This window comes from Pristiophorus japonicus, chromosome 17 (genome assembly GCF_044704955.1).
Source record: "Pristiophorus japonicus isolate sPriJap1 chromosome 17, sPriJap1.hap1, whole genome shotgun sequence".
Classification (NCBI taxonomy): Eukaryota; Metazoa; Chordata; class Chondrichthyes; family Pristiophoridae; genus Pristiophorus; species Pristiophorus japonicus.
The window spans coordinates 10,907,292-10,934,484 of record NC_091993.1 but is presented as its reverse complement, the minus strand read 5'-3'; the positions used below and the strand labels follow the sequence as shown (position 1 = coordinate 10,934,484).

At 41.0% G+C, this 27,193-nt stretch overlaps 1 protein-coding gene across 3 annotated transcripts in view; it reads right to left on the bottom strand.

Moving 5' to 3' along the window:
• cgnl1 (cingulin-like 1) overlaps positions 1-27,193 on the bottom strand; it is a 168,672-nt gene that overhangs the window by 5,316 nt on the left and 136,163 nt on the right. For all 3 annotated transcript variants that reach the window (XM_070858356.1, XM_070858358.1, XM_070858357.1), the window contains 4 exons: positions 24,157-24,318; positions 23,440-23,529; positions 4,449-4,532; positions 1,109-1,233 (listed from right to left, as the gene is read on the bottom strand). In XM_070858356.1, the coding sequence (XP_070714457.1) occupies positions 1,109-1,233; positions 4,449-4,532; positions 23,440-23,529; positions 24,157-24,318 (461 nt within the window). The remainder of the gene's footprint in view (positions 1-1,108; positions 1,234-4,448; positions 4,533-23,439; positions 23,530-24,156; positions 24,319-27,193) is intronic.

The window sequence follows — 27,193 nt, the reverse complement described above, 5'->3', positions numbered from 1 at the left end:
CGGTTAGAAGCAAGCACTTCCTGGTTTTGATATAATTTTCACATTCAAGCTTGATCTAGTTGCATCTATAATGTGATCATGTTGACCTCAGCTTTTTATTGGCTGGAAAACCAACTTTTAAAGCAGTTTTTCAAGTAATTAAACCTCGCTATTTGTTTAAAAGAAAAAAAAATCTTTTGCTTTAAAATGAGATTGATCTGGCTGGGACAAGCAGAAACAAATAAGGTATGAAAGTAGAAATTAGAACAAAGAATGGAAAAGTTAGAGAGGATGGGGGTAAAAGAGATGGACAAGGTGAGTAGAATTAAGATAGTTTGGGGACTGGCTGGTGCAGTGGGATAGGTACTGGATCTTCCCCTGGATCCTGGGTTTAAATCTAGCACTGACTGACCAGATGAAAGCCCTACTTGAAACAAGTTTGAAACTCAATTTAATTCTTTGTGGCCATGGATCCACAGCACAAAGTTAACCCGGCTTTGGCAGTCTGAATCAGGCCACAGGATTGTAACAAGAATGTCCTCTTCTGAACTTGTGGGCTGGAGCATATTGCTAAATGATCATGTTAAGTTCAGTTGTCCCTCGAGTCTTTTGTTTTGAGGGAGCTTTACTCTGCATCTAGCAAAGCTACATCTGAATTGGAATAGTGTCCCACTCATCAGTACTAACATCCCTCTACTTGACTGACACAAAATTCACACAGAAAGTAATGTTATCGCTCATTAAAATTATGTTTCATATGCTTGTGTAATTTCTAGGCTCATATTACAGTAATAAAGCTATTTCTAAATGTGAGTAACTTTATTTCTGGAATATTAGTATTTGTTTAATTGTTTCAGTGAAAATAGTCCCTGGACATGCCAGCTTTCGGAATTAAATGATATATTTCGATTCACCATTGAGTATTCCCCATCTATTCTTGCTCGTTCAATTTTGGTTAACCTTTATTGTTATATATAGAGGTTTCTTAATATAATTCTGTTAAATAATCCAGTCCTATAGAAACATCTTTGAACACAACCTTTAATTGAAATGATACTGGATGTACTCTTGCAAGATCCAGCGTGCAATATTGGATTGATCCTATATTTGAGAAAAAATAAGCTCTTACCTTTCTTCATCTTCAAGACGTTCTTCCAGTTCCTGGATTCTTGCCTCCAACTGAGTAACGATTCCTTCCTTATTCTGTTTCTGAGATCCTTCCAGATATGCAATTCTGCTCTTTAGATCCTTGTGCTATGATTAAATATCATTTTTCTTCTATCAAAATTATTGATAAGTACTCATTTCTGAAACTGAATACATTGTGTTCATGCATCCAGTAATCATTTACTTTCAAATTGGAATTTGGTTTTCAAAGTTTGAAAGAACTGTATTTTAATGTTAAACATTTCAATGTGATTTACTTAATGAAAACAAAATTCCATTAGAGATCTCACCAATTTTTGTTGAGTTTCATGAATATTGAGCTGCCTGCACCAGCTCTCTTTTTAAGATCAGACAATTCCACAAATTTTGGACAGCTGGTTAGTTTAAAAAAAAAATCATTCATGGGATGTGGGTGTTGCTGGCAATGTCAGCATTTATTGTCCATCCCTAATTGCCCTTGATCGGCTTCTTGAACCGATGCAGTCCGTGTGGTGAAGGTACTCCCAGAGTGCTGTTAGGGAGGGAGTTCCAGGATTTTGAACCAGCGACGATGACGGAACGGCGATATATTTCCATGTCAGGATGGTATGTGACGTGGGAGGTGATGGTGTTCCATGTGCCTGCTGCCCTTGTCCTTCTTGTTGGTAGAGGCTGCGGGTTTGGGAGCTGCAATCGAAGAAGCCTTGGCGAGTTGCTGCAGTGCATCTTATAGATGGTATACACTGCAGCCACGGTGCACGGTGGAGGGAGTGAATATTCATGGTTGCAATTTTGTATTTTAAAAATGGTTAAAATTTGGATAGTTCACAGAAACAATTTAACCAGTTAGCATTTCAACAGGTTTTGTGGGGTGAGAACTGGACGTTTTTGGCCAATAATTTCATTAAAATTAATTACCAGAACTTGGTAACAGTTTGGATGATGAATACAATCATAGAATCATAGAAAATTACGACACAGGAGGTCATTCAGCCCATCATGTCCATGTTGGTCAAAAAAGAGCTACCCAGCCTAATCCCAACTTCCAACACTAGATCCGTAGTCTTGTAGGTCATGGCTTTTAAGTGCACATCCAAGTACTTTTTAAATGAGATGAGGGTTTCTGCCTCTACCACCCTTTCAGGCAGTGAGTTCCAGACCCCCACCACCCTCATCTCCCCTCTAATCCTTCTACCAACTACTTTAAATCTATGCCCTCAGTTATTGACCCCTCTGCTAAGGGAAATAGGTCCCTCCAACCACTCTATCTAATTGTATGCAGTACTCAAGCTGTGGCCTAGTGTTGTATACAGTTCTAGCATAACTTCCCTGCTCGTATATTCTATGGCTCGGCAAATAAAGAAAAGCATTCCGTATGCCTTTTTAACTACATTATCGACCTGTCCTGCTACCTTTAAGGATCTGTGGACATACACTTCAAGATCCCTTTGTTCCTCCACACCTCTCAGTATCCTCGCAGTTATTGTATATTCCTTTGCCTTGTTGCCCCTCCCCAAATGCATTACCTCTCACTTTTCTGGATTGAATTCCATTTACCACTTTTCTGCCCAACCAGTTCATCGATATCTTCCTGCAGTCTAAAGCTTTCTTCCTCACCGTTAACCACACATCTGCAAACATCTTTATCATGCCCCTACATTTAAGTCTAAATCATTAATATATACTACAAAAAGCAAGGGGCCGAACACTGAGCCCTGTGGAACCCCACTTACAGTCGCAAAAAACACCCATCAACCATTACCCTTTGTTTCCTGTCTCTGAGCCAATGTGGATCCAATTTGCCACTCTCCCTTGAATCCCATGGGCTTTTACTTTTTTTGATCAGCCTGCCATGTGGGACCTTGTCAAAAGCTTATTAAAATCCATGTAGACTACATCAAATGCACTGCCTTCATTGACTCTCCTTGTTACCTCCTCAATCTTGGACAGCAAGATCTGTACTAATGACAATATCAGGATATGGTAGTCTATACTCGTGGATAATTGGAACCTGACATCATCTGTACTAATGAACAATATCAGCAAGATCTTTACTGATGGAAAATACAAGCATGTATTTAATGCAGTGAGCTTTGATGCCAGGTACACAATTAAAGTCAGGGATTTCATCATGTCTATCACCACCTGCAAGATCATCACCAAGTATGTGTGTGTGTGTATTTTTTTCATAATTTCAAGAAGTAAAGCTCTCCACTGGCAGAAAGAAGATTTGATGTAAGAAGTGCAGTGCTTTTTTTAAATAAAAGAAACCGCTCAGGGAATAGTGCATCAGTTGTGACAATTTATTAGAGCTAACAGAGCTTTAAAAATAGTGCAAAACTTGTTTTTGATTGTAAAGTGGATCTAACCAGTTTCCTGTAGAAAGTTAATGCAAATGCAGTACTGGGACATATAAAAAGTATTAAGAGACCCAACAATACAACACCGTTCTCTCTATTATCCTCTCTTTTTCATCCATACTATTTCTACTGTTTGACAAATGTGAAGGAATCTCTATGTATTCATTTTTTCTGCTCCAAATTAATCAGCATCACTTGCTGCCTATAAATTTGTACCCGACCATCTAGTATACAAATCCATGATCAATGTTTCATTACATAAGTAAACTAGGTCATAAAAAAATCTATTCCCCATGTTCAGTTATTCCCTCAATGCCATGCCACTATCTCCTCATTATCAGCATTGCACACAATAGATTTCCTTTTCACTGCTTGAACAGTTGTGTAGCATCTGTTTCTCAATGTCTCAATGGGTAAATGCACTGCGTTGTGTGACACTGAGCCTGACAGACCCGCAGATTCACAGTTTTACTCCCTTGCCTGTGCTTGGTTAGTCAGTCAATCTCCGCTCGAACGGCAATCAGAAAACTACAATAGTCTCTGTGCCTTGAAGCAAAAAAAAAACGAGGACATTGGGGAGGGGTGGTGGGGGGCAGGGGAGAAATCAGTAAGGGTTGCCACTCCTGATTGCTTATCCCATGACCCTTGGAACACTACTGAACAAGGTGCCAGTTGTATGGTAAGCTAGCAAGAGGAATTGAAATAAAAAGTTGGTGATGCCATTCATCTAACTGGATGTTTGACCAAATGACTAGTTTCATTTTAGTGCTTTATTGCTGTTGTTAATTATTTACTTAAAAAACAAAATTCTAAATTTCAGCATGAACTTTTCCTTGCATGATTGGAAATCTGCTCGAGTGCCACTATAGGGGTTTGTGTGTGCCTTTTAATTAGTTACTGCATTACTGAATTACCACCATGCAATTCAAGAAGTCTGATCAACTTCACCTAACTATAAAATACCTGTCTCTCTAATGAAATCTTGTCACACTCCAGATCTTGTCTTGTAGCTCTTTCCTGGAAAAGTTCATTTCGCATCTGCTCAATCTGTCAGTCAAAGAGTGGAATTGTTATTGTACAGCGATTATATCACAATGTCTTGGAGGTTCACTCAAAAACATGAATTTAAAAGGTCCAACATTGCAATTGATCAATAATGTCACAATCCATTTCTTTATGCCTATCGCATGGGATGTTTCTTTACGTTAAAGATTGTTGTTCCAATTACTTTCCTTTAGAGCTGGTATTTTTTTCCCTCTTATTGAGCCATAGTTTTTTTTGTGACCGTGTTTCTTATTAATTATTTGCTCAGCATCATTTCTGTAAATAAATGTAATACAGTGGCAGCCAATATATCATTTAGCTGCACATGAACTAACCAGACAGGAATCAAAAATCCCTCTTTCCTTCACCTATGCAATTTCAGTTGGAATCTAATGGCTAGTTGCTACAATTTCAACAACAACTTGCATTTATATAGCACCTTTAATGTAGTGAAACATCCCACGGCGCTTCACAGGAGTATTAGGAGATTTAAAAATAAGAAGTGACAACTACAGATTTGTTTCTGCAAAATTCACCATTCCCAGGTATTGAACATCTGAGCATTTAATCTATACCAGTCAAAATTTGTTTTTAGAACAGATTGAGACACTATTTGGGAGGAACGTAATCCCAGTCCTTCATACTCAATTCGTTAAGTCTGAATGATTTATATCCTATATGTTACAATATAAACAGGGGTTCACTTCAACTACTGAACTCAGCTATTGGCAAGTATAGGTGACAGACAGGAAATTGAATCAATGATGATTAGTGTATACATGACAGCATTGGTTCCACCCCTTCTGGGAAGCACAGTGGTCTGGCCTATGGAGATGGTTTGGTGTGTTGGATGAAACTGATGATTCCTAATGCAGTGCCACAAATTAATTTCCATATGCTGAGAACAAAATATCAGCATGTCAAACTTGCATTTTCTGCAGTAAAATACCACCCTTTTTACAGGCACAAATTAATTTATTTAACAATTAGGAATTTAAACTAATCCATAGCTTTAAATTTGTGTATGAAGATAATCAAACATGTATAGCAAAAGAACACAAACAGTTGCGGATACAATATTTCAAAGACAGAAATCCCTGTTGGCAAAGTCACTCAGAACACAGGTGCAGTCTGGAATAACTTCAGTAGGTTTCCTATCTCCTGCTTCACGGATCCAAAATAAACACAATTTTCTGGTACGCTATTTTGCTTTTCCTGGAACTTTTGAAAAAACAAAAGTATTTCCCATCAAACTTTAGCATTTGCAATTAAATTGAATTCAGCTTATGGACATTACACACAAAGTCACAAATATACTGCAGACCATAAAGGCCGTTAAAATGCATCCAATATGTAATACAGGTTGAACCTCCCTTATCCAGAACCACCCCTCACCCAGAAACCATTCCTGGCCACTAGGTGGCGCATGCGCAGAACTCCGACATGAATAAATTGAACAAATTGAAGTCCTTCCTCGCTGCCGACTCCCGCAATCGCTGGCCCGACCCCACGATCCACTGCCGCACCCCCTCCAACCCCTCTCCCCCCCACCCCCCCCGCATGATCTCTCTGCTGCACTCTCAGCCCCAAGCCAGCCAGCCCCAATATCCCCTTGCTCAGTACCTGTACCATTCAATTTAACATGACCACCCCTCGTCTGGAAAAATCCCTTATCCAGAACAGGCCAGGTCCCGAGGGTTCCAGATAAGGGAGGTTCAGAGGTACCATCTTTAGGATGAGATGTTAAATCAAGGCTTTGTCTACCCTCTCAGGAGGACAAAAAGGATCCCATGGCACGATTTGAAGAGCAGGAGAGTCTTCCAGTCTCCTGGTCAATGTTTGTCCCTCAACCAACATTAATAGACTATCTGTTATGATGGTGGAAGAGGAGAAGACTTGAGGAAATTCATGGCATTTAGTCTCGTGTTTTTTTCCTCCGTCCTAATGAGTTATATTCTACTTTTATTATTCTAAACTTTTGACTCTGATCACTTTCTACTCAATTACATTTTCGAAGTCAATACAGGATGACATACAGCCCCATGATGGGTCCTCACCCACTCCACTTGGGTTGTTGCTGATGTGAATTTCAAATTCTGCCTGACGCAGGATGGAGTGTTTCTGCACGGGACCAAAGTTGCAGAACAAAGCCCCTAAAAGCAGGCATTGGAACTGTTCTTTGGGAAGTAAAGGAATAGCTTGGATATAATTAAAAATGAATGCGCCATAAGTAAAATGGTCTTACTGCTATCAGGCCAAAGGAACATTTCTACAAGAAATTCTCAACCGATGATGATTGTGTGCAAAGAATGAAAGCCAAAAATGAAAAAATAAAATAACCATCCTCCAAAAGAAACAATTGCTTGGTGTTCGGACTAATAGGAAACAGCTTGTAAACTTCTAAAATTCATTGTTAGAATATCGGAACTGAAAGACCAGAGAGTTGATTTTAGAAGTGAATTAACATCTGGAACAAATGATTACAGATTAAAATCTTGTCCTGAGGTTGATAGAAACTTATATTGCAGCCTGGACTGGAATTGTTTGGCAAAACTTGCCTAGTATTGTAAATACTCAATTTGATACAGCATTCTCAAGTAACATTCCTTCAGTTTAGTTGTAACTGCATGTACAATATTAGTAACAATAGCATTTATATTAAATTCCAGCACAGCCCATGATTTTAGGCCATTAAAATTATGGATGAAAAATCGTAGGCTATCTGCTCCCTGCTGAGAGCTCGGGATTTGCCCCTCAGTCTTCTTCCTTTAAGAGGGAGATTTTAATTAACCAGGCATCAATAATTTTCAACAGCGGTTCTCTCACATAGAATAAATTTATATGCTGTTTGGTCTATATAAGTGCATTTACAAAGCAGTGGAACTACTTGCCCTCAGTGTTTCCTTCTTCTAACAACCTTCTAGCTTTCAAAACCCACGCTTGCCGTCACATAACTATTTCTTCCTTACCACTCTGCCACCTCCCCCTTTCAAAAACAGTCTTAAATCACTTTGCTTCAATCGTATCTTCGGCATTTACTGGATAAAAAGGCAGGATGTTAGGCTTGAGCCATACTGCAAGTATTGGGTTCAGTTTCAATTTCTAAGATGTGTGGATATGCTTTTGGAAACTGCCTTTTGCAGTCAGTGCAAGTAAAGTATTTCGAGAGAGTTTGTCGGAATTGCAACACTGGAATTGGATTGGGACCTTCCTGCTTTGCACTGCTCAATGCCACATTGAACTTATTAAATGAGCCATTAGAACTGCTTCAGAATAACAGGATAAAAGGAATTCCACAAACCTGTGATCAATGGATTATGATAATTGATATATATCAAATCAAATTAGTCTCCTCATATGGGGCCATAAGATTGATTCCCAACAACCTTGAGTTATTCAGATAGGCTTAAAAAGATGGGCCCATTTATGGTACAACAACAACTTGCATTTATATAGCTTCCGTAATGTAGGATAACACCCCAAGGTGCTTCACAGGAGCATTATCCGACAAAGTTTGACACCGAGCCACACAAGGAGATATTAAGACAGGTGACCAAAAGCTTGGTCAAAGAGGTAGATTTTAAGGAGTGTCTTAAATAGGAGCGGTGGAGAGGCGGAGCGGTTTAGGGAGGGAATTCCAAAGCTTAGGATCTAGATAGCTGAAGACACAGCTGCTGATGGTGGGGGCGAAGAGGCCAGAATTGGAGGAACGCAAATTTCTTGGTGGATTGTAGAACGGGAGGAGGTTACAGTGATAGGGAGGGATGAGGCCATGGAGCGATTTGAACACAAGGATGAGGATTTTAAAATTGAGGCATTGCTGGACCGGGAGCCAATGTAGGTCAGACGAGCACAGGCGTGATGGGTGAATGTGATTTGGTGCGAGTTAGGACACGTGAAGCAGAGTTTTGGATGAGCTGAAGTTTACAGAGGATGGAAGAAGGGAGATCAACCAAGTCTGTAAGTGACAAAAGCATGGATGAGGGTTTCAGATGCGTAGACTTCAGGTGCTCTGATAAATGTATATAAAATAGCTAAAGGATAAGATTGTGTTCCTACTGACAGATCGGAAAGACCAGTGGTCACGTGTATATTTTACGCATGAGTAGAGCTAGGTTAGATGTTAGGCAGTTAGACCTATGTAATAATATGCAGCCAGCGGGAGTTCGAGGAGGCAGAGCGGCAGCATGGGGAGGCCTATAAAAGGCCAAATGGTGCAGCTCCAGGGAGTGAAGGCAAAAAAGTAGAAAGAAATAGAAGGGTGGCGTCACAGCCAAGGGGGTAAGTGATTGGTGAGTAGTTTTTCTTTTTCTTTTCTTTATCAGTAAGTAACCTTTTAGCATTGTTGTTGCCAAATTAAGTTAATCTAAGGGTTAAGTCATGGCAGGAGAGCTCGGACATGTGTTATGCTCCTCCTGTGCTATGTGGGAAGTCAGGGATGTTTCCAGTGTCCCTGACGACTACATATGCGGGAAGTGCATTCGCCTACAGCACCTGACAGACCGCATTATTGCAGCACTGGAGCTGTGGGTGGATTTACTCTGGAGCATCCACGATGCTGAGGATATCGTGAATAGCACGTTTAGCGAGTTGGCCACACCGCAGGTAAAGGGTAGACAGCCAGATAGGGGATGGGTGACCAACAGGAAGAGCAGTGGAAGAAAGATAGTGCAGGGGTCCCCTGCGGTCATCCCCCTGCAAAACAGATACACCGCTTTGGGTACTGTTGAGGGGGATGACTCATCAGAGGAGAGCAGCAGCAGCCAAGTTCATGGCACCGTGGGTGGCTCTGCTGCACAGGTGGGCAGGAAAAAGAGTGGGAAAGTTATAGTGGTAGAGGACTCTATTGTAAGGGGAATAGATAGACATTTCTGTGGCCACAACTGAGACTCCAGGATGATATGTTGCCTCCCTGGCGCAAGGGTCAAGGATGTCTCGGAGCGGGTGCAGGGTATTTTGAAGGGGGAGGGTGAACAGCCAGTTGTCGTGGTGCATATAGGTACCAACAATATAGGTAAAAAAATGGGGTGAGGTCCTACAAGATGAATTTAGGGAGCTAGGAGCGAAATTAAAAAGTAGGACCTCAAAAGTAGTAATCTCAGGATTGCTACCAGTGCCTCGCGCTAGTCAGAGTAGGAATCGCAGGATAGCTCAGATGAATACGTGGCTTGAGGAGTGGTGCAGAAGGGAGGGATTCAAATTCCTGGGACATTGGAACCGGTTCTGGGGGAGGTGGGACCAGTACAAACCGGACGGTCTGCACCTGGGCAGCACCGGAACCAATGTCCTAGGGGGAGTGCTTGTTAGTGCTGTTGGAGAGGGTTTAAACTAATATGGCAGGGGGATGGGAGCCTATGCAGGGGGACAGAGGGAAGTAGAATGGGGGCAGAAGCAAAAGATAGAAAGAAGAAAAGTAAAAGTGGAGCGCAGAGAAACCTAAGGCAAAAAGCAAAAAGGGCCACATTACAGCAAAATTCCAAAGTGTGTTAAAAAGACAAGCCTGAATGCTCTGCGCTTCAATGCGAGGAATATTTGGAATAAGGTGGACAAATTAACTGTGCAGATGGCAGTTAACGGATATGATGTAACTGGCATCTTGGAGACATGGCTCCAGGGGGACCAAGGCTGGGAACTCAACATCCAGGGGTATTCAACATTTAGGAAGGGTAGACAGAAAGGAAAAGGAGGTAGGGTGGCATTGCTGGTTAAAGAGGAAATTAATGCAATACTAAGGAAGGACATTAGCTTGGATGATGTGGAATCAGTATGGGTGGAGCTACGGAATACCAAAAGGCAGAAAACGCTAGTGGGAGTTGTGTACAGACCATCAAACAGTAGTAGTGAGGTTGGGGACAGCATCAAACAAGAAATTAGGGATGCATGCAATAAAGGTACAGCAGTTATCATGGGCGACTTTAATCTACATATTGATTGGGCTAACGAAAATGGTAGCAATGCGGTGGAGGTGGTGCTGTTTTAGGAATGGTTTTCCAGACCAATATGCCGAGGAACCAACTAGAGGACTGGCCATCCTAGACTGGGTGATGTGTAATGAGAAAAGGCTAATTAGCAATCTTGTTGTGCAAGGTCCCTTGGGGAAGAGTGACCATAATATGGTAGAATTCTTTATTAAGATGGAGAGTGACACAGTTAATTCAGAGACAATGGTCATAAACTTAAGGAAAGGTAACATCAATGGTATGAGACGTGAATTGGCTAGAATAGACTGGAAAATGTTACTTAAAGGGTTGACGGTGGATAGGCAATGGCAAACATTTAAAGATCACATGGATGAACTTCAACAATTGTACATTCCTGTCTGGAGTAAAAATAAAAAGGGGAAGGTGGCTCAACCGTGGCTTACAAGGGAAATTAAGGATAGTGTTAAATCCAAGGAAGAGGCATAAAAATTGGCCAGAAAAAGCAGCAAACCTGAGGACTGGGAGAATTTTATAATACAGCAGAGGAGGACAAAGGGTTTAATTAGGAGGGGGGAAATAGAGTATGAGAGGAAGCTTGCTGGGAACATAAAAACTGACTGCAAAAGCTTCTATAGATATGTGAAGAGAAAAAGATTAGTGAAAACAAATGTAGGTCCCTTGCAGTCAGATTCAGGTGAATTTGTAATGGGGAACAAAGAAATGGCTGACCAACTGAACAAATACTTTGGTTCTGTCTTCACGAAGGAAGACACAAATAACCTTCCGGAAATACTAGGGGACCGAGGGTCTCGTGAGAAGGAGGAACTGAAGGAAATCCTTATTAGGCGGGAAATTGTGTTAGGGAAATTGATGGGATTGAAGGCCGATAAATCCCCGGGGCCTGTTGGTCTGCATCCCAGAGTACTTAACGAAGTAACACTAGAAATAGTGGATGCATTGGTGATCATTTTCCAACAGTCTATCGACTCTGGATCAGTTCCTATGGACTGGAGGGTAGCTAATGTAACACCACTTTTTAAAGAAAGGAGGGAGAGAGAAAACGGGTAATTATAGACCGGTTAGTCTGACATGGGTAGTGGGGAAAATGTTGGAATCAATTATTAAAGATGAAATAGCAGCACATTTGGAAAGCAGTGACAGGATCGGTCCAAGTCAGCATGGATTTATGAAAGGGAAATTCGGCTTGACAAATCTTCTAGAATTTTGAGGATGTAACTGGTAGAGTGGACAAGGGAGAACTAGTGGATGTGGTGGATTTGGACTTTCAAAAGGCTTTTGACAAGGTCCCACATAAGAGATTGGTGTGCAAAATGAAAGCACATGGTATTGGGGGTAGTGCACTGACGTGGATAGAGAACTGGTTGACAGACAGGAAGCAGAGAGTCGGGATAAACGGGTCCTTTTCAGAATGGCAGGCAGTGACTAGTGGGGTGCCTCAGGGCTCAGTGCTGGGACCTCAGCTATTTACAATATACATTAATGATTTGGATGAGGGAATTGAGTGTAATATCTCCAAGTTTGCAGATGACACTAAGCTGGGTGGTGGTAAGAGCTGTGAGGAGGACACTAAAAGGTTGCAGGGTGACTTGGCCAGGTTAGGTGAGTGGGCAAACGCATGGCAGATGCAGTATAATGTGGATAAATGTGAGGTTATCCACTTTGGTGTATCTGAATGGCAGCAGATTAGGAAAAGGGGAAGTGCAACGAGACCTGGGTGTCATGGTACATCAGTCATTGAAAGTTGGCATGCAGGTACAGCAGGCGGTGAAGTTGGCCTTCATAGCTTGGGGATTTGAGTATAGGAGCAGGGAGGTCTTACTGCAGTTGTACAGGGCCTTAGTGAGGCCTCACCTGGAATATTGTGTTCAGTTTTGGTCTCCTAATCTGAGGAAGGACGTTCTTGCTATTGAGTGAGTGCAGCGAAGGTTCACCAGACTGATTCACGGGATGGCAAGACTGACATATGAAGAGAGACTGGATCGACTGGGCCTGTATTCACCGGAGTTTAGAAGGATGAGAGGGGATCGCATAGAAACATAAAATTCTGACGGGGGACTGGACAAGTTAGATGCAGGAAGAATGTTCCCGATGTTTGGGAAGTCCAGAACCAGGGGACATAACCTTAGGATAAGGGGTAAGCCATTTAGGACTGAGATGAGGGGAAACTTCTTCACTCAGAGAGTTGTTAACCTGTGGAATTCCCTACCGCAGAGAGTTCTTGATGCCAGTTCATTGGCTATATTTGAGAGGGAGTTAGATATGGCCCTTACGGCTAAAGTGATCAAGGGTTATGGAGAGAAAGCAGGAAAGGGGTACTGAGGTGAATGATCAGCCATGATCTTATTGAATGGTGGTACAGGCCCGAAGGGCCGAATGGCCTACTCCTACACCTATTTTCTATGAATATGCAACAAGTGCTGACTCTCTGCATACCTTCAAATGACAGCCGGGTCAGTTCCTGGCTGCGATAGAGATCACATCTTATACAAGATAGGTGAAATACCAGGTAATTATAGGACTTGTCAATGTGGTCTCCTGGACTAGTTTCGATCATCCAAGGTAGGAGAGGAATTTTCCAGATTTTTCCCTTCTAATTGGCTGTGAGGTTTTATCTGCTTTTTTGCCTCTCCCAGGAGATTACATTGTTGCTGGTCAGTAGGGAGTGTTTAAACATGATACTTCAGGCATGTATAGGGCAAGCTTGATGAACCAGATATTCTTTTCCTTCCCATCATTTCCGTATGCTAATATCATACTGTACCAGACCTACAAATAATTGCTAGGCAAATTTTACATGTCTGCCAAAAATGTTTTTAAAAAGTTAAGAATTAGGCATGGCTGGCTATAGTGTCCTGCCAAATGGGGCACCACTCAAGTACTCAGTATATGGTAATTGGAGGCTGTCACCTTTTAAATTAGTCCTGTTGAACTGTTCTGTTGCATACCAGTTTTCAACAAGGCCATAAATTCTGCTAACAAAACTGAGTAAGTAACAATGCGTTATTTCTTAAGTGCTGTTTAAGGTATTCTTGGAAATTGGAACACATGACAGACACATGCATAGTGTGTCCAGAATTTGCTGTCAACATGAATTATTTGGCTGCAAACAAACTTTGCTTATATCCAGTCTGCTATTCTAGTACCCTCTACTTTACTGAGGATGTATTTATGTGCAGAGGTTAATGCTAATAACAATTATAAAACTAAAAAGTAACTTCAGGCTAACAAAATTTATCCCTTTTCTAAAAACTGTGCTTTCGTTGATTGGGAGGATAGCCTGAAGATCTACTCTCAGTGCCCTTATACATAGTCAACTGTAACAGAACACGAATGGACTGGACTGTTTGACGATCCACAGAACGACGAGATTGCAAACTTGATTTTAAATAATTAAAACTTCCTTGTAAAATAAAAACACATACCTGTGCCTTGCCATTTCATATATTTTAACTCACACTGAAAAGTTATTTGCTGGTTGTTGACTTAAAACATACTATTACTGCATTAAAAAAAAAGAAAGACTTGCATTTATATAGCGCCTTTCATGACCACCGGACGTCTCAAAGAGCTTCATAGCCAATGAAGTACATTTGGAGTGTAGTCATTATACTAATGTGGGAAACACAGCAGTCAATTTGTGCACAGCAAACTCCCATGGACAGCAATGTGATAATGACCAGATAGTTGTTTTTTGTTACATTGATTGAGGGATAAATATTGGCCAGGATAGCGGGGATAACTCCTCTGCTCTTCTTCGAAATAGTGCCATGGGATCTTTTACATCCACCTAAGAGAGCAGACAGGACCTTGGTTTAATGTCTCATGCGAAAGACACCATTATTATATTTGTTTTTATATCAACATTTACTAAATCATTTCACCTTTTATTTTTTAAGGCAGCATTTAAAATGTTGCTGTAATAGTCTTGGAAATGTAATTGCGAGACCAGTCTAAAACATCCAAACCAGATACTAACAGGAGTAGGATGACTCTACAGCAGGCAGTATATGTCCCAAGCATCTATATCCCTGAACTATTTATTCTTATAGTTCTCACAGTTTACTTATCGTTTAATTGTAATTTAAAAAACCTCATTATTACCACATTTATTTCAAAGCACAGTCTGTTTCTTGCTACTATGGTTCTTTGCTTTAATACCATACACTGCTGAATTCCTTTTTTATTCTGATCCATTTCATCCATTACTTTGCAATATTTAATAGAATAGGTTTTTTTATTTGGAGTCCAACTTCCTCGATGTCTGGAATGAATTATCCCCTTCAGTAGATCCAGAAATGTATCTCTCAAGTAATGAAAACCTTTTACATCCCAGACCCTGATTAGGATCCATTTCAGCTATGGTTTTCATGCATGAAAACACCCCCACCAATTAAGATGAGCCAGAACCCAACCTTAACCATGCCCCCCACCCCCGCCGCGCCCCCCCCCCCCCCCATCCCCCAAGCCCCTAATCTGTCACTTGATCACAATACAATACAAGATGGATGTTATAATTGGAGACACCTATTTTCGATTTCAGAAATTATATGGCGAGATCTTCCAAGAGATCTAGGGTAAATACAGCCAGAACTGATTTAGCAGTGAGTAAACTAAAACGTGTTAATTATTTGCAAGCTTCTGTTCTGGGGATTTGTTGTAATGAATGGAATGTTTACTTGTCTTGCTAACTTACTTCTTACACACTGTTGTGAAAAACAGGTAAATCGATAGAAACCAATTCTTCAAGTGCAAAGCAGCCTGTACATACCAACACAATAAGCTCTGTTCTCCATTGGCTATTTTGCTTGTCTTTGTTTGGAGCCGATCAAACAAGGTCCATGTTTCATTAAAAAAATTGTCTAGTTTTGCAGAAGTATTCTGGTTCCCATGCTGCAGAAAATGTGTAGCCTCTTGGGATTAGTCACCCTCATTCACACAATCAGTTTTGTAATTATTTTTTTGTAGGTTAACAATTAATTATATAGATAAGTTTCAGGATGAAAGGAGCCAAAGGTATGTCAAGGATGTTTTCCCATCTTAGAAATGAAAATTCCACTAGGTAGGTAACAGGTCTTTCTCTTTTAATTCCTATTTGCAACATGTGCAAAGGATAAATGTACTCCATTGGCTATTTTGCTTGTCTTTGTTTGGAGCCGATCAAACAAGGTCCATGTTTCATTAAAAAAAATTGTCTAGTTTTGCAGAAGTATTCGGTTTCCTGAATGTAGAAGGCTAGTATACTTAGTGCCAACATGAAAATCTTGTTTCACTTCAAAATGTGAAGTGAAGTAGAAGAGGGAATAATACCCCAAGATAACATGAGAAAAATCAAGTACAAAAAAGGCCATTTGGCTCACTGAAGCTCATTCCTCTATAACTCTCTCCAGCTAGCAATTGATTGTGCTTTGAATACCTAATCATGACAACTCTAGAATCTTGCATGATTGTTCAAAATTTATCATCCTTTATGTGAAAAATATCTGATATCTAATCTTTGATCACAATTAATATTTCACAAGTTTAAATTATGACTCTCGAAAGCAAGGAGAAAGAGAGACTTGCATTTCTACAGTGCTTTCACAACATCCCAAAGCGCTTTACAGCCAATTAAGTACTTCTGAGGTGTAGTCACTGTTGTAATGTAGGAAATGTGGCAGCCAATTTGCACAGAGCAAGATCCCAGTGTGATAAAGACCAAACAATCTGTTTTAGTGATGTTGGTTGAGTGTTAAAATATTGGCCAAGACAACGAGAATAACTTCTTAGCTCTTCTTTGAAATAGTGCCACGTGATCTTTTACATCCGCCTGAGCAGGTAGACGGAGCCTCGGTTTAATGTCTCATCCGAAAGCCAGCATCTCTAACAATGCAGCACTCCCTCAGTACTAAACTAAAATGCCTGTGCTTCACATTATACCTGTGTGTGCTGGTCCTGTCAGAATACTAACTGGGACATTTCATTCTTCACCTCAATCAGTACAAAATTCAAACAGGCACACACACAGTTTAAAAATATGCTGCAACTGGTGTGTTATGATCAGTACGTCCCGTTATACGGTCAATTTTTTTCTGAGGAAAACTTGATCTGTACGAATATTATCGAAACTTGTCTTTGACGACTGTGTGTTCCAGTGTCCATTCAGGATAGTAGAGCTTTTGTGCAGCTGTTAACTTTTGTCCTGAGACTATGAAGTGATGTATTTATCGTCTTGAGCTGCCTCGTGCGATGCGTCAACAATATTCTTAAATGTCCATCTTAGAAGAGCAATCAGTATATGCCATTTCTTGTTAAAAATACAAACTTTACACATAAATGTGCATCAATTACCAAGACATATTCACATGTTGACATCACTGAGGTAAACATACTGTGGCCTAATCACACCATACAATGACAAGGTCAATTGAAATGTCAGTCATTAAGAATCCAGTGAAAGCAATCCAAACAAATAATGTGCCCAGAGACCATGTTTATCCAAAATTAAAAAATGATTAAGTGTCAGAATGCAATAAAAATTGAATACCAAATGAGTGGGCACTGTAATTATCCTTTTAGATTTGGAATATAAAGAAAACAAATACAGTCCTGCAGCATACACTGGAGACATTTCATTTTGCAAGAACAAGAATGCATCCCACAATCTGAAGGTCATGCCAGTTGTTAGGATTTGAATGTTAGCATTTACTTCCTTTCTTGCATAAACTGATTAGCTCTCCTCTGAGCTTATTTATTCTGCTGTGCCTCTGTATAATCACTGTGCCGATAAATGCTACAGGGACCCGAGTCAGCACAACGGAACAAGCTTAAACCAGGCAAAGCTAATGACATTTTATTTTTTGTTGGGGCTAGTGGGACCTCATTTCCACACTCTAATTTAGCTGCCTCCAACACCTGGTGTCAGTGCAGTGTAGCAGGTGCACAGTAATCAGCAGGGATCTCATCAGGCGGCACCAGTGATGGTAACTGTAAGGCAAGCTTATCTTCCCTTCACTTCACCATTGCCGTGGTAACGTCCTTACATCTCACAGCATCAAGAACAGAGTGCAATGCTGGATCTTTTTCATATTAATGAGTGATACCAGGTTGGCAACAAGATGCCAAGTGTGGGGGAGGGGAAGGAGAACTGAAGGATTTCCCCCAGTTCTCCAAACTGTAAAGGGGTGAGTATGAATATATGAAGGAGCTGCCGTGTGGGCAAGATAGTATGTATGGGTGGAGACGGAGGGAGCGAAAACACGAGCATGAAAGTGTGTGTGTTAGAGAAAGAGTGATAGAAGATGTGAAGGGATGAAGTGTGGGACAATGGTGAGGGAGAAAGACTTGTCCAGTAAGAGTAACTTATACTCAGTGTACTCATAATAAAAACAACATGGTTTCATTAGCAAAACAAAAAAAAGGATAAAAAATGTTGTAGTCTAAACTGAACAAACAAATTCACGAGTGCTTTTATGTTCTCTAAAGATCAAATGTCACTTCTGCAAATTTGAATCTCAGACACAGCCGGCTGAATACATTGTTTAGGCCAACTTTAAAAGCAAGTCAATGTCACTTAACAAAAATAGTATGTAATCAGAAAATCAGAAACCTTGTCAAGTATTCTGGACCATCACTTAATGTCTTGTGTGCCGAGATTTCTCGTGTTTGTGCGATCTGGGAGGGGTCGGGTTGACATCACATCCATGCACTGAGCCGAGAGAATTGTTTTCCATTCTTACTATGATGGTGTTCCCAGAGTGCCAGCCATCTTGGGGTACCTCATCGAGGTGACCGCTACTCATGTGTGAGCCCTGACGTTTATCATGGGAGCAGTGTAGCCAAGCCCAATTCTGATCTCACCCAATGTCCACACAAGTGCATTTTCAGCAGGGATCACTGGATAGTGATCAACAGCCCATCTTCCTGCTGGCTCAGCTGAAATCAGTTACCTCAGTGCACACAGAGGATGGTAATTCAGACCTTCCTGCTTGCATGTGGTTCAGGTTCTCACCGGATATAAATTCTAAATCATCCAACAAGCACTATTGGAAATTCTCAATCAGAAGGAAGTTAAGTGAAATTAGTGTAGCGGTTTTCTTTACTAAAAAAATAGGCTGTTACTTTCAGCCAACCTTGAAGGCGCATTACATATGGGGTTTAAATAATCAATGTAATTAGTTTTCCCCAACATCAGAATTACAATCTGTGCAAAAAAAGTCATATTCTGTAGTTAACTTACTGAATTTAGTATTGTGAGGGAAAAAAACTTTAACATTTGAGTTTTTGCACAAGTCCTTAGATGTGAAAAATCTACCAAATTCCACCTGGCATACCTTGGTGTGTGCAATATGGCGGCCATGTTTCCTACATTACAACAGTGATTTCACTACAAAAACTATGTCATTGGCTGTAAAACGCTTTGGAACATCCTGAAGATGTGAAAGACACTATATAAATGCAAGTCTTCCTTATACTGGCACGGAATTTAGGACAAGGAGTTCTGATTTCAAGCTCACTTCAGATACTTTTTCTCACGCTCAACAAAGAAAATGCCCACTCTGAATCCTTGATCCCTCTGAACCAAGACACAACATTCTGCTTAAAGTAACCTGGATTATCGTGCTCCAGGTTCTACTGGATAGTACGTCCAACTTCCACTGCATCTCACATCACTTCAAAAGACGGTTAATATCAGCCATACCAGACACTTTCACAATTAAACAGGTTTATTCACAGATAAAGTTATTTGTAAAAGCAAGCAGCAAATATTTAAAGCAGTCAAAAATCACAGTAGTCTGGAGCCAGCTTAGGAAGGACTAAACAAACCTGCCAGATGAAGTCCTTCGAGAACTTCCTTGCAGAAACTAAAAGAAAACTCGTGCTTTTCAGAGAACGAATAAAGACAATGAAAAGAAAAATGAAGTACATCTCGATAGCATCTTTCTTCGTCCTCATGATGTCATCAGTACTTTATTGCCAATGAATAGCTTTGATGTGTAGTCACTGTTATGTAGCAGATATGCCAGCCAATGTGCGCACAGCAAGGTCCTACAAACAGCAATGAGATAATGACCAGCTTTAATCTGTTTTTGGTGATGTTGCTTGAGGGATAAATGTTGTGCAGAACACCAGAATACTCTTCGTATAGTGCAATGGGATATTTTACATCTATACGGGCAGGCAGACAGGGCCCCAGTTTAACGTCTCATTTGAAAGACGGCACCTCTAACAATGCTGAATGTGAAACCCGCTACCACACGGCGTGTTTGAGGCGAATAGCATAGATGTATTAAAGGAAAACTTGCTAAGTACATGAGGGAGAAAGGAAAAGAGGTATATGTTGGATGGGGTGAGATGAAATAGGGTGGGAGGAGGCTCGTGTGGATCATAAACACGGACACAGACCTGTTGGGCTGAATGGCCTGTTTCTGTGCAGTAAAATCCAATGTAAATTCTAGGGGCCCAAGTTTCCACAGGATAAAAAACGGGCACCCCTCCGAGCTGGGTGCCCGTTTTTCACGCCTAAAACGGCGCCAGAAAAAAAACGCGCTATTCTCGAGCGCTTTGCAGCTCCTTGTCTGTTTGGCGCGGCGCCCAGGGGGGCGGAGCTTACACTCGCACCGATTTTGTAAGTGGGAGGGGGCGGGTACTATTTAAATTAGTTTTTTTCCTGCCGGCAACGCTGCGCGTGCGCGTTGGAGCGTTCGCGCATGCTCAGTGTGAAAAGAAACATTGGCACTCGGCCATTTTTGTAGTTCTTTGTAGCTGTTTAATTTTTGAACATTTTTTAATAAAACCACATTGCCATCAGCACTGAGGCTTCCCTTCTCACTGTCTCCTTCCCCTCCCTCCCCTGCGCAGCAACAAGCCGCTGTCTCCTTCCCCTCCCTCCCCTGCGCAGCAACAAGCCGCTGTCTCCCTCCCCTCCCTCCCCTGCGCAGCAACAAACCGCTGTCTCCTTCCCCTCCCTCCCCTGCGCAGCAACAAGCCGCTGTCTCCTTCCCCTCCCTCCCCTGCGCAGCAACAAACCGCTGTCTCCTTCGAACGATGGCTGAAGCACTTTCACACAGGTAGGAAGATGGTTTATTTAATCTTTTCTTTGCTTATAAATGTTTATTCAGGTTGGATTTATTTGTATAATATTTGTAGAAGTATAAATAAGGATTGATTGTAGAATTTAATGAGTTCTCTTCCCCCCCCCCACCTCGTTCTGGACGCCTAATTTGTAATCTGCGCCTGATTTTTTTAATGTGTAGAACAGGTTTTTTCAGTTCTACAAAAATCTTCACTTGCTCCATTCTACTTTAGTTTGGAGTACGTTTTCACTGTGGAAACTTTGAAAACAGGCGTCAGTGGCCGGACACGCCCCCTTTTGAAGAAAAAATTCTGTTCTAAAGTAGAACTGTTCTACCTCACTAGAACTGCAGAAAAAAAATGTGGAGAATTGCGATTTCTAAGATAGTCCGTTCTCCACCAGTTGCTCCTAAAAATCAGGCGCAAATCATGTGGAAACTTGGGCCTTATGTAAGGTGATAAGCTAATGTCTAACATATATTACCTGCTGGGTAACACGATACAGATAATAATCAGGAAGTATACTAATGGGACATCAACAATTAACAGCTTTTTCATTAACGTATTAGCATATCAAAATACACTGTCCCCTCAGTTTCAGTGGGCACCATCGCGACAAGCAAGCACTGAGCTGGCAGGCTGCTTTCCAATGAAGGTGTAACTTCCATTTTAAAACTAATCTAGCCTGAGTCACAGTAAAGACAAATATAGATCATGAATATCCACGCTTGGATCACAAAAAGTACAAAGAAGAAGCCGATGAACATTGGCGTAACAAGAAAATGTTGAGAAATCATCTAATTTCAACAAAGTATATTTAGATTGTAAATATCAAAAATGAGTAAGCGATCATTTTGAATAGAATGATGACATTAGGAGAAAATACATAAGTTGGTTATGAGTAGAATCTTCATACAAGGCAAGATGGAAAATAATCTTCAGTTTACAATTTAATGGAAATTAAGTACAATCCAATTTTAAAGGAATTGTTATTTTCGTGAAGCAAAAACATGAATTCTCTCAACATGCAAAGTCAGGCAAAATAAAAATCCCTTCCTATAATCTCCCGATTTAAAACCTATCGGTGGTGGAGATTAAAAGGACTCTTTGAATCACATGCCAGAAAGATCAAATGACAGAAGCATGATGTAAAATTCTGTAGCTCGCGAATGTTTTTCTCTGAGATTTGGCAACTAATCAAAGGGGAGAACATTTCTGAAATGATGCATGAAATCAGTTGGAGAAATACTGGCTTCACTTTATAAAAAAAAAACCAACCAATTTGATCATTCTGTACAAGTGGAAAAAATGGTTTTGTCTTTGATATATAGTATTTCAAAATAATATATAGGAACAAAATAGCTCTGATGTTGTAGGCTAAGTAGTAATTCAGTCTTAAGACAGATTATTTGGGTGAAATTAGTTAGTATTTTTGGCTTAGAGACTTCTATGTGTAGAAACTTCCCACACAATAGCGGTCAGTGAAAATGGAGATTGCTAGTAGACTGTAATGGAGCTACATGTTTAGCTTTCAACTCACTGTTGCATCACCAGTGGACTGCAAACGGAAACCGATACGGTATCAATGACAGCTATCCTCTTTACCAATTCACATTGGTTTACACCATCTTTATTCAAACATATAAATAACCTATTATTACTGGAGGACTTAATACAATAGCCAAGCAATAAATGCTAGCCTTGCCAGCGACGCCCACATTCCGCGAATGACTTTAAAAAAAGGTAGCTTGGGTAAGTGCGAAAATGATATGATCTGAGATGACACTTAAAAAACCAAAAGGCTATTGAACCTGAAAATGAGGAGTTTGACTCTGCTGTTCATACTATTTTACTTTGCTGCAAATAAAAATCTGGCTTCAGTATAATGCAATACCGACCAATCTGCACCCCATTTATTTGGCCTCACACAATGCTGCCCTCTAAGGACACAGTAGACTGAGAACACAGAGACCCAGTTTTCTCCACTTGCTTGCAGAATAACAAGGGTATTAAGGGTTACGGAACACAGGCGGGTAGATGGGAGTTAAGATAAGGATCAATCGTGATCTAACTAAATGGCGTAACAGGCTTGAGGGGCTGAATGGCATACACATGCTCCTAAGTGAGTATTTTATTAACCAGCTTTTGATGGGTCCTTGCATTTATTAGGATAGAAGTGCAGCTGGTGAACCTGGTGAAAGTTTACAAAATCCAGAAACAAATGGGTCGGAACGAGGTAGGAGCGATCATTTATATTTATGAGTGAGGCCAATGGCAGGAGATCCGTTTCTCTTCTACCTGCTACAACAGTAAATATTTATTGAACAAGTCACACACAGGTTTAGGCAGGGAGCTCCAGAGCTTGGGGCCCAGGCAACAGAAGGCACGGCCACCAATGGTCGAGCGATTAAAATCAGGGGTGCTCAGGAGGGCAGTATTTGAGGAGCACAGACATCTCGAGGGATTGTGGGGCTGGAGGAGATTACAGAAATAGGGAGGGACGAGGCCATGGAGGGATTTGAAAATAAGGATGAGAATTTTGATAATCGAGGCGTTGCTTAATCGGAAGCCAATGTAGTCAAGTCTACACATTATCCCAAATACAATGCAACTTAAATATACAATAGTAAGTTGTGCTGCATAGTTCACAGGAATCAATCTAGTGGTTGGCATTCTAGATCTCTGAAGCAACATTAATGCCCTGAAATTGTGTCACTTATTTTGTCAATTCGTTATAGGGGGAAATGCTATCCTGCTGATTTAATTTTGTCCATATTTTACTTTCCCTGGATTGGCATTGTAATTGTACATTTTATGAGATAAATTCTTATACTGTAGATTGGGCAACAATTTCAACAAATCAATCTATTTCAACAATGCCCAATCTATTATTTAGTCAGTACAACTGGCTTAGTTACCTGTCCTCTGTCTCTACTGATGTGATCTGTCAGAAGGTCTGAATTGCTTCTCTCTTCATCTAGCTCCATCTCCATCTCTGACAATTTATCCTGCAAGCATAAATCAGGTTCCAGTGGAAAGGGGCTCGCAAATAACAACCACTGTTCTCATAAAACTGTTTCCACATATTATACAGGTGTGATGCATTAGGCTGCAACAATGGCTCATAGTGTGCAAATACATGGTTTCAAAGTCTTCAGAATAGACGTACGGAATAGCTGAACAAATACTGCATCACAGAGACTTCTAGTTTTTGAAAAACAGGCGAAGGTTTTTATTCAATTACTGGAAGCCTATTTGCATAACATGCTGCTAAAAATATAAAGGTCGCATGACATTAACATTTTATTTGTTTATGAATTCAAGAGTACTGGAACCATTTCATTTTATGTTTGATTATAAGCAGGTTTTCTAGGATTTCAATATCAATGCCTATTCAGATTTTATTTTTCCAACTGCCATTAACAAAAATAAATAAACCAAAAAATATTTAATTACCCTTTGAAGGCAAAACATGTTTAAGGAAGGTCAATTAAACGTTTGATTGTAGTGACCTATTGGACCGCTTTGAAATTGGCCGCACAGTCAGGTACACCACTGCGACCCCTTGTGGCATTGAGATTTTCCAGATATGAAAATCTGAGTAAAATGTTAAGTTTTCACTAATTTTTGTTCACCTCCATTTGCTTGACCTGCCGCGCTCGATCATCTTTTAAATGAGTTTTACTTTCAAGGTCGAGCTCTAGGTCACTGACGTTCTGCTTCAGTTGTTGGCACTTCAGAACTGCTTCATCTCGCTCATGGTAACAGTCGTCCAACTCCTCTCGCAATTGCCGCATCTGATCCAACAGGTTATTAAAAAAATATTGTAAATACAGAAAATCTCAACAAAAAACAGAAATTCCTAGACATGCACAACAAAGCTATGGTTTCTCTAATCAGAGTTATACAGACCTGGCGTGTATTTACAGCACTTTATGTTTTGAAAGAAGATTATTTTAACTTCAGTTATTTTTGTGATTATTGCTATGCAGGTACATTTAAATGTGAAGAAAATAAGTTTTCCCCCAGATTTCACTTTATAAAAGACGTGGATTTATATAGCACCTTTAATGACCACCGGACGTCTCAAAGCGCTGTACAGCCAATGAAGTACTTTGGAGTGTAGTCACTGTTGTAATGTGGGAAACGCGGCTGCCAATTTGCGCACAAGCAAGCTCCCACAAACGGCAATGTGATAATGACCAGATAATCTGTTTTTGTTATGTTGATTGAGGGATAAATATTAGCCAGGACACCGGGGATAACTCCCCTGCTCTTCTTCAAAATAGTGCCATGGGATCTTTTGCGTCCACTTGAGGGGCCAGATGGGGCCACAGTTTAACATCTCATCCGAAAGACAGCACCTTCATCAGTGCAGCACTCCCTCAGCACCGCACTGAAGTGCCAGCCTAGTTTTTGTGCTCAAGTCCCTGGAGAGGGACTTGAACCCACAAGCTTCTGACTCAGAGGGGAGAGTGCTACCCACTGAGCCACAGCTGACACATGATAATAAAGGTTTAAAAACCAAGTAAGTATGCCTGAAGGTCAGCCATAGCTCTGTGGGAACATTCTTGGCTCTGAGCCAGAAAGTTGTGGGTCTAAGCCCCACTCCAGAGACATGAGCACATAATCTAGACTGACACTTCAGTGTAGTAATGAGGGAGTGTCAGAGGTGCTGTCTTTCGATGAGATGTTAAACCAAGGCCCCTTCTACCCTCTCAGATGGGCATAAAAGATCCCATGGCACTATTCAAAGAGCAGGAGAATTCTCCCCGTGTCCTGACCAACACTTCTTCCTCAAATTGACACCATTAAACAGATTAACTGGTCATTTATCTCATCGCTGCTTGTGGGACTTTCGTGTGTGCAAGTTGGCTGCATTTCCCTGCTGTTCCTACTGGTGTGGCAGCCTCGATGGCATTCCCAGCAAGATTCCCATCTTTCCCAGTATTCCTGCAGCCAGTGAAGTGACAGATTACAGCTGCAGCCAAGTCAGCTCCCCCAACAACTGGTTAATATTAAAGACTTTCCAAACTCAGCCAAAGAATGGTTCCAAAAATCTTAAACAGTCAAAAACGACTATGCAGAGACTTACAGTAATGGAGGTGGGTATCCCTTTAAATGCCACTGCTGCAGACAGCATCTTGAGTGGTCACACCATGTGGTTCTTGGTGGGCTTAAGAATCATCAAATTAAACGTTCCCAGGCACCAATTTCCCCAAAAGGGTCCCAATTGAAGGGCTACACCCCTATTTATATAATTTAATGAGCTAGCATTCATTTCAGGCGGCCGTCTGTGATATCCAAGGATACGTTAACCAATATGGCGGCTGCCACATGTCATACGCACTTCTTGCGCGGCAAGTACCACTGCAAAATTGCTACAAGGAATGCCGAAAACTGGGTAAAATGTAATTGAATTTCTACTCCGAGAGATCTTAAGCAATCTTGTGTTAGAAAATACTCTTTGTTCTTTTCAAAAATACTGGTGCCTAATTTCAAAATTGTTGTGCCTGTTTTCTGGTTTTTGCACATGTGAGAAACTGCCAAACCAGCAACCTTGGGTTGCTCTCAGGAACCCCCTAGTAACAGGCACAGCGTCCAAACTGGTCATCTACCCATTTTTTTTTTTTAAATGGCATGGGCATGGGCAAACAAGAAAATGGGCATCCAAAACTCATCAGCCCGCGTCCTAACTCGCACCAAGTCCCGTTCACCTATCACCTCTGCGCTCGCTGAACGCCTCAATTTCAAAATTCACATCCTTACTTACAAATCCCTCCATGGCCTCGCCCCTCCCTATCTCTATAATCTCTTTCAGCCTCACAACCAGCCCCCCCCCCCCCCCCCCCCCCCCCCGAGATATCTGCGTCCCTCAAATTCTGTCCTCTTGACAATCCCTGATTATAACTGCTCAACCATCGGTGGCCGTGCCTTCAGCCGCCTGGGCCCTAAGCTCTGGAACTCCCTCCCTAAACCTCTCTACCTCCTTTAAGACGCTCCTTAAAATCTACCTCTGACCAAGCTTTTGGTCATCTGCTGTAATTTCTTCTTTTGTGGCTCGGTATCAAATTTTTTTTTTGTCTTATAACACTCCTGTGAAGCACCTTGGGATGTTTTACTATGTTAAAGGCGCTATATAAATACAGGTTGTTGCTGTGATTTTTTTTTAAAAGACGTGCAGCAATAGAGATCCCACCTTTAGCCAATAGATGGCAGTAACACGACGAGCCTTCACTGGAACCCCCATCAATTCTGATCAGTACAATAGCAGTTTTATTCAACATTACAGCTTCATAATCCCCAGCAATTATTTCTGATTAAATCCATAGTACTCACTGGAATATAAAACATTATTTAAAACAAATATATTAAGTATCTAAACTGAATTTAAAACAACTACATATCTTGTCTATCATGCTCAACTTCCACTCCATGAATTTGGTGCAGTGTGCTGGTGCAGAGGGGATGCGAGATAAAATCTGAGCCAACACTGAGATTACATAGAAGGAAGTAAATACATGGCAGATTAGTTATATGGGGCTAGAGTTTCCCTAACCTGCTTTTCTGCCGCCCTCACCCGAGGTGTGCCGTTTTTGTCCGTCTCCAAGCGCGTCGAAAAAAGAAGTCGGTATTCTGGTCGCTCCCCAGCCTCTCCTCCATCGTGACGCA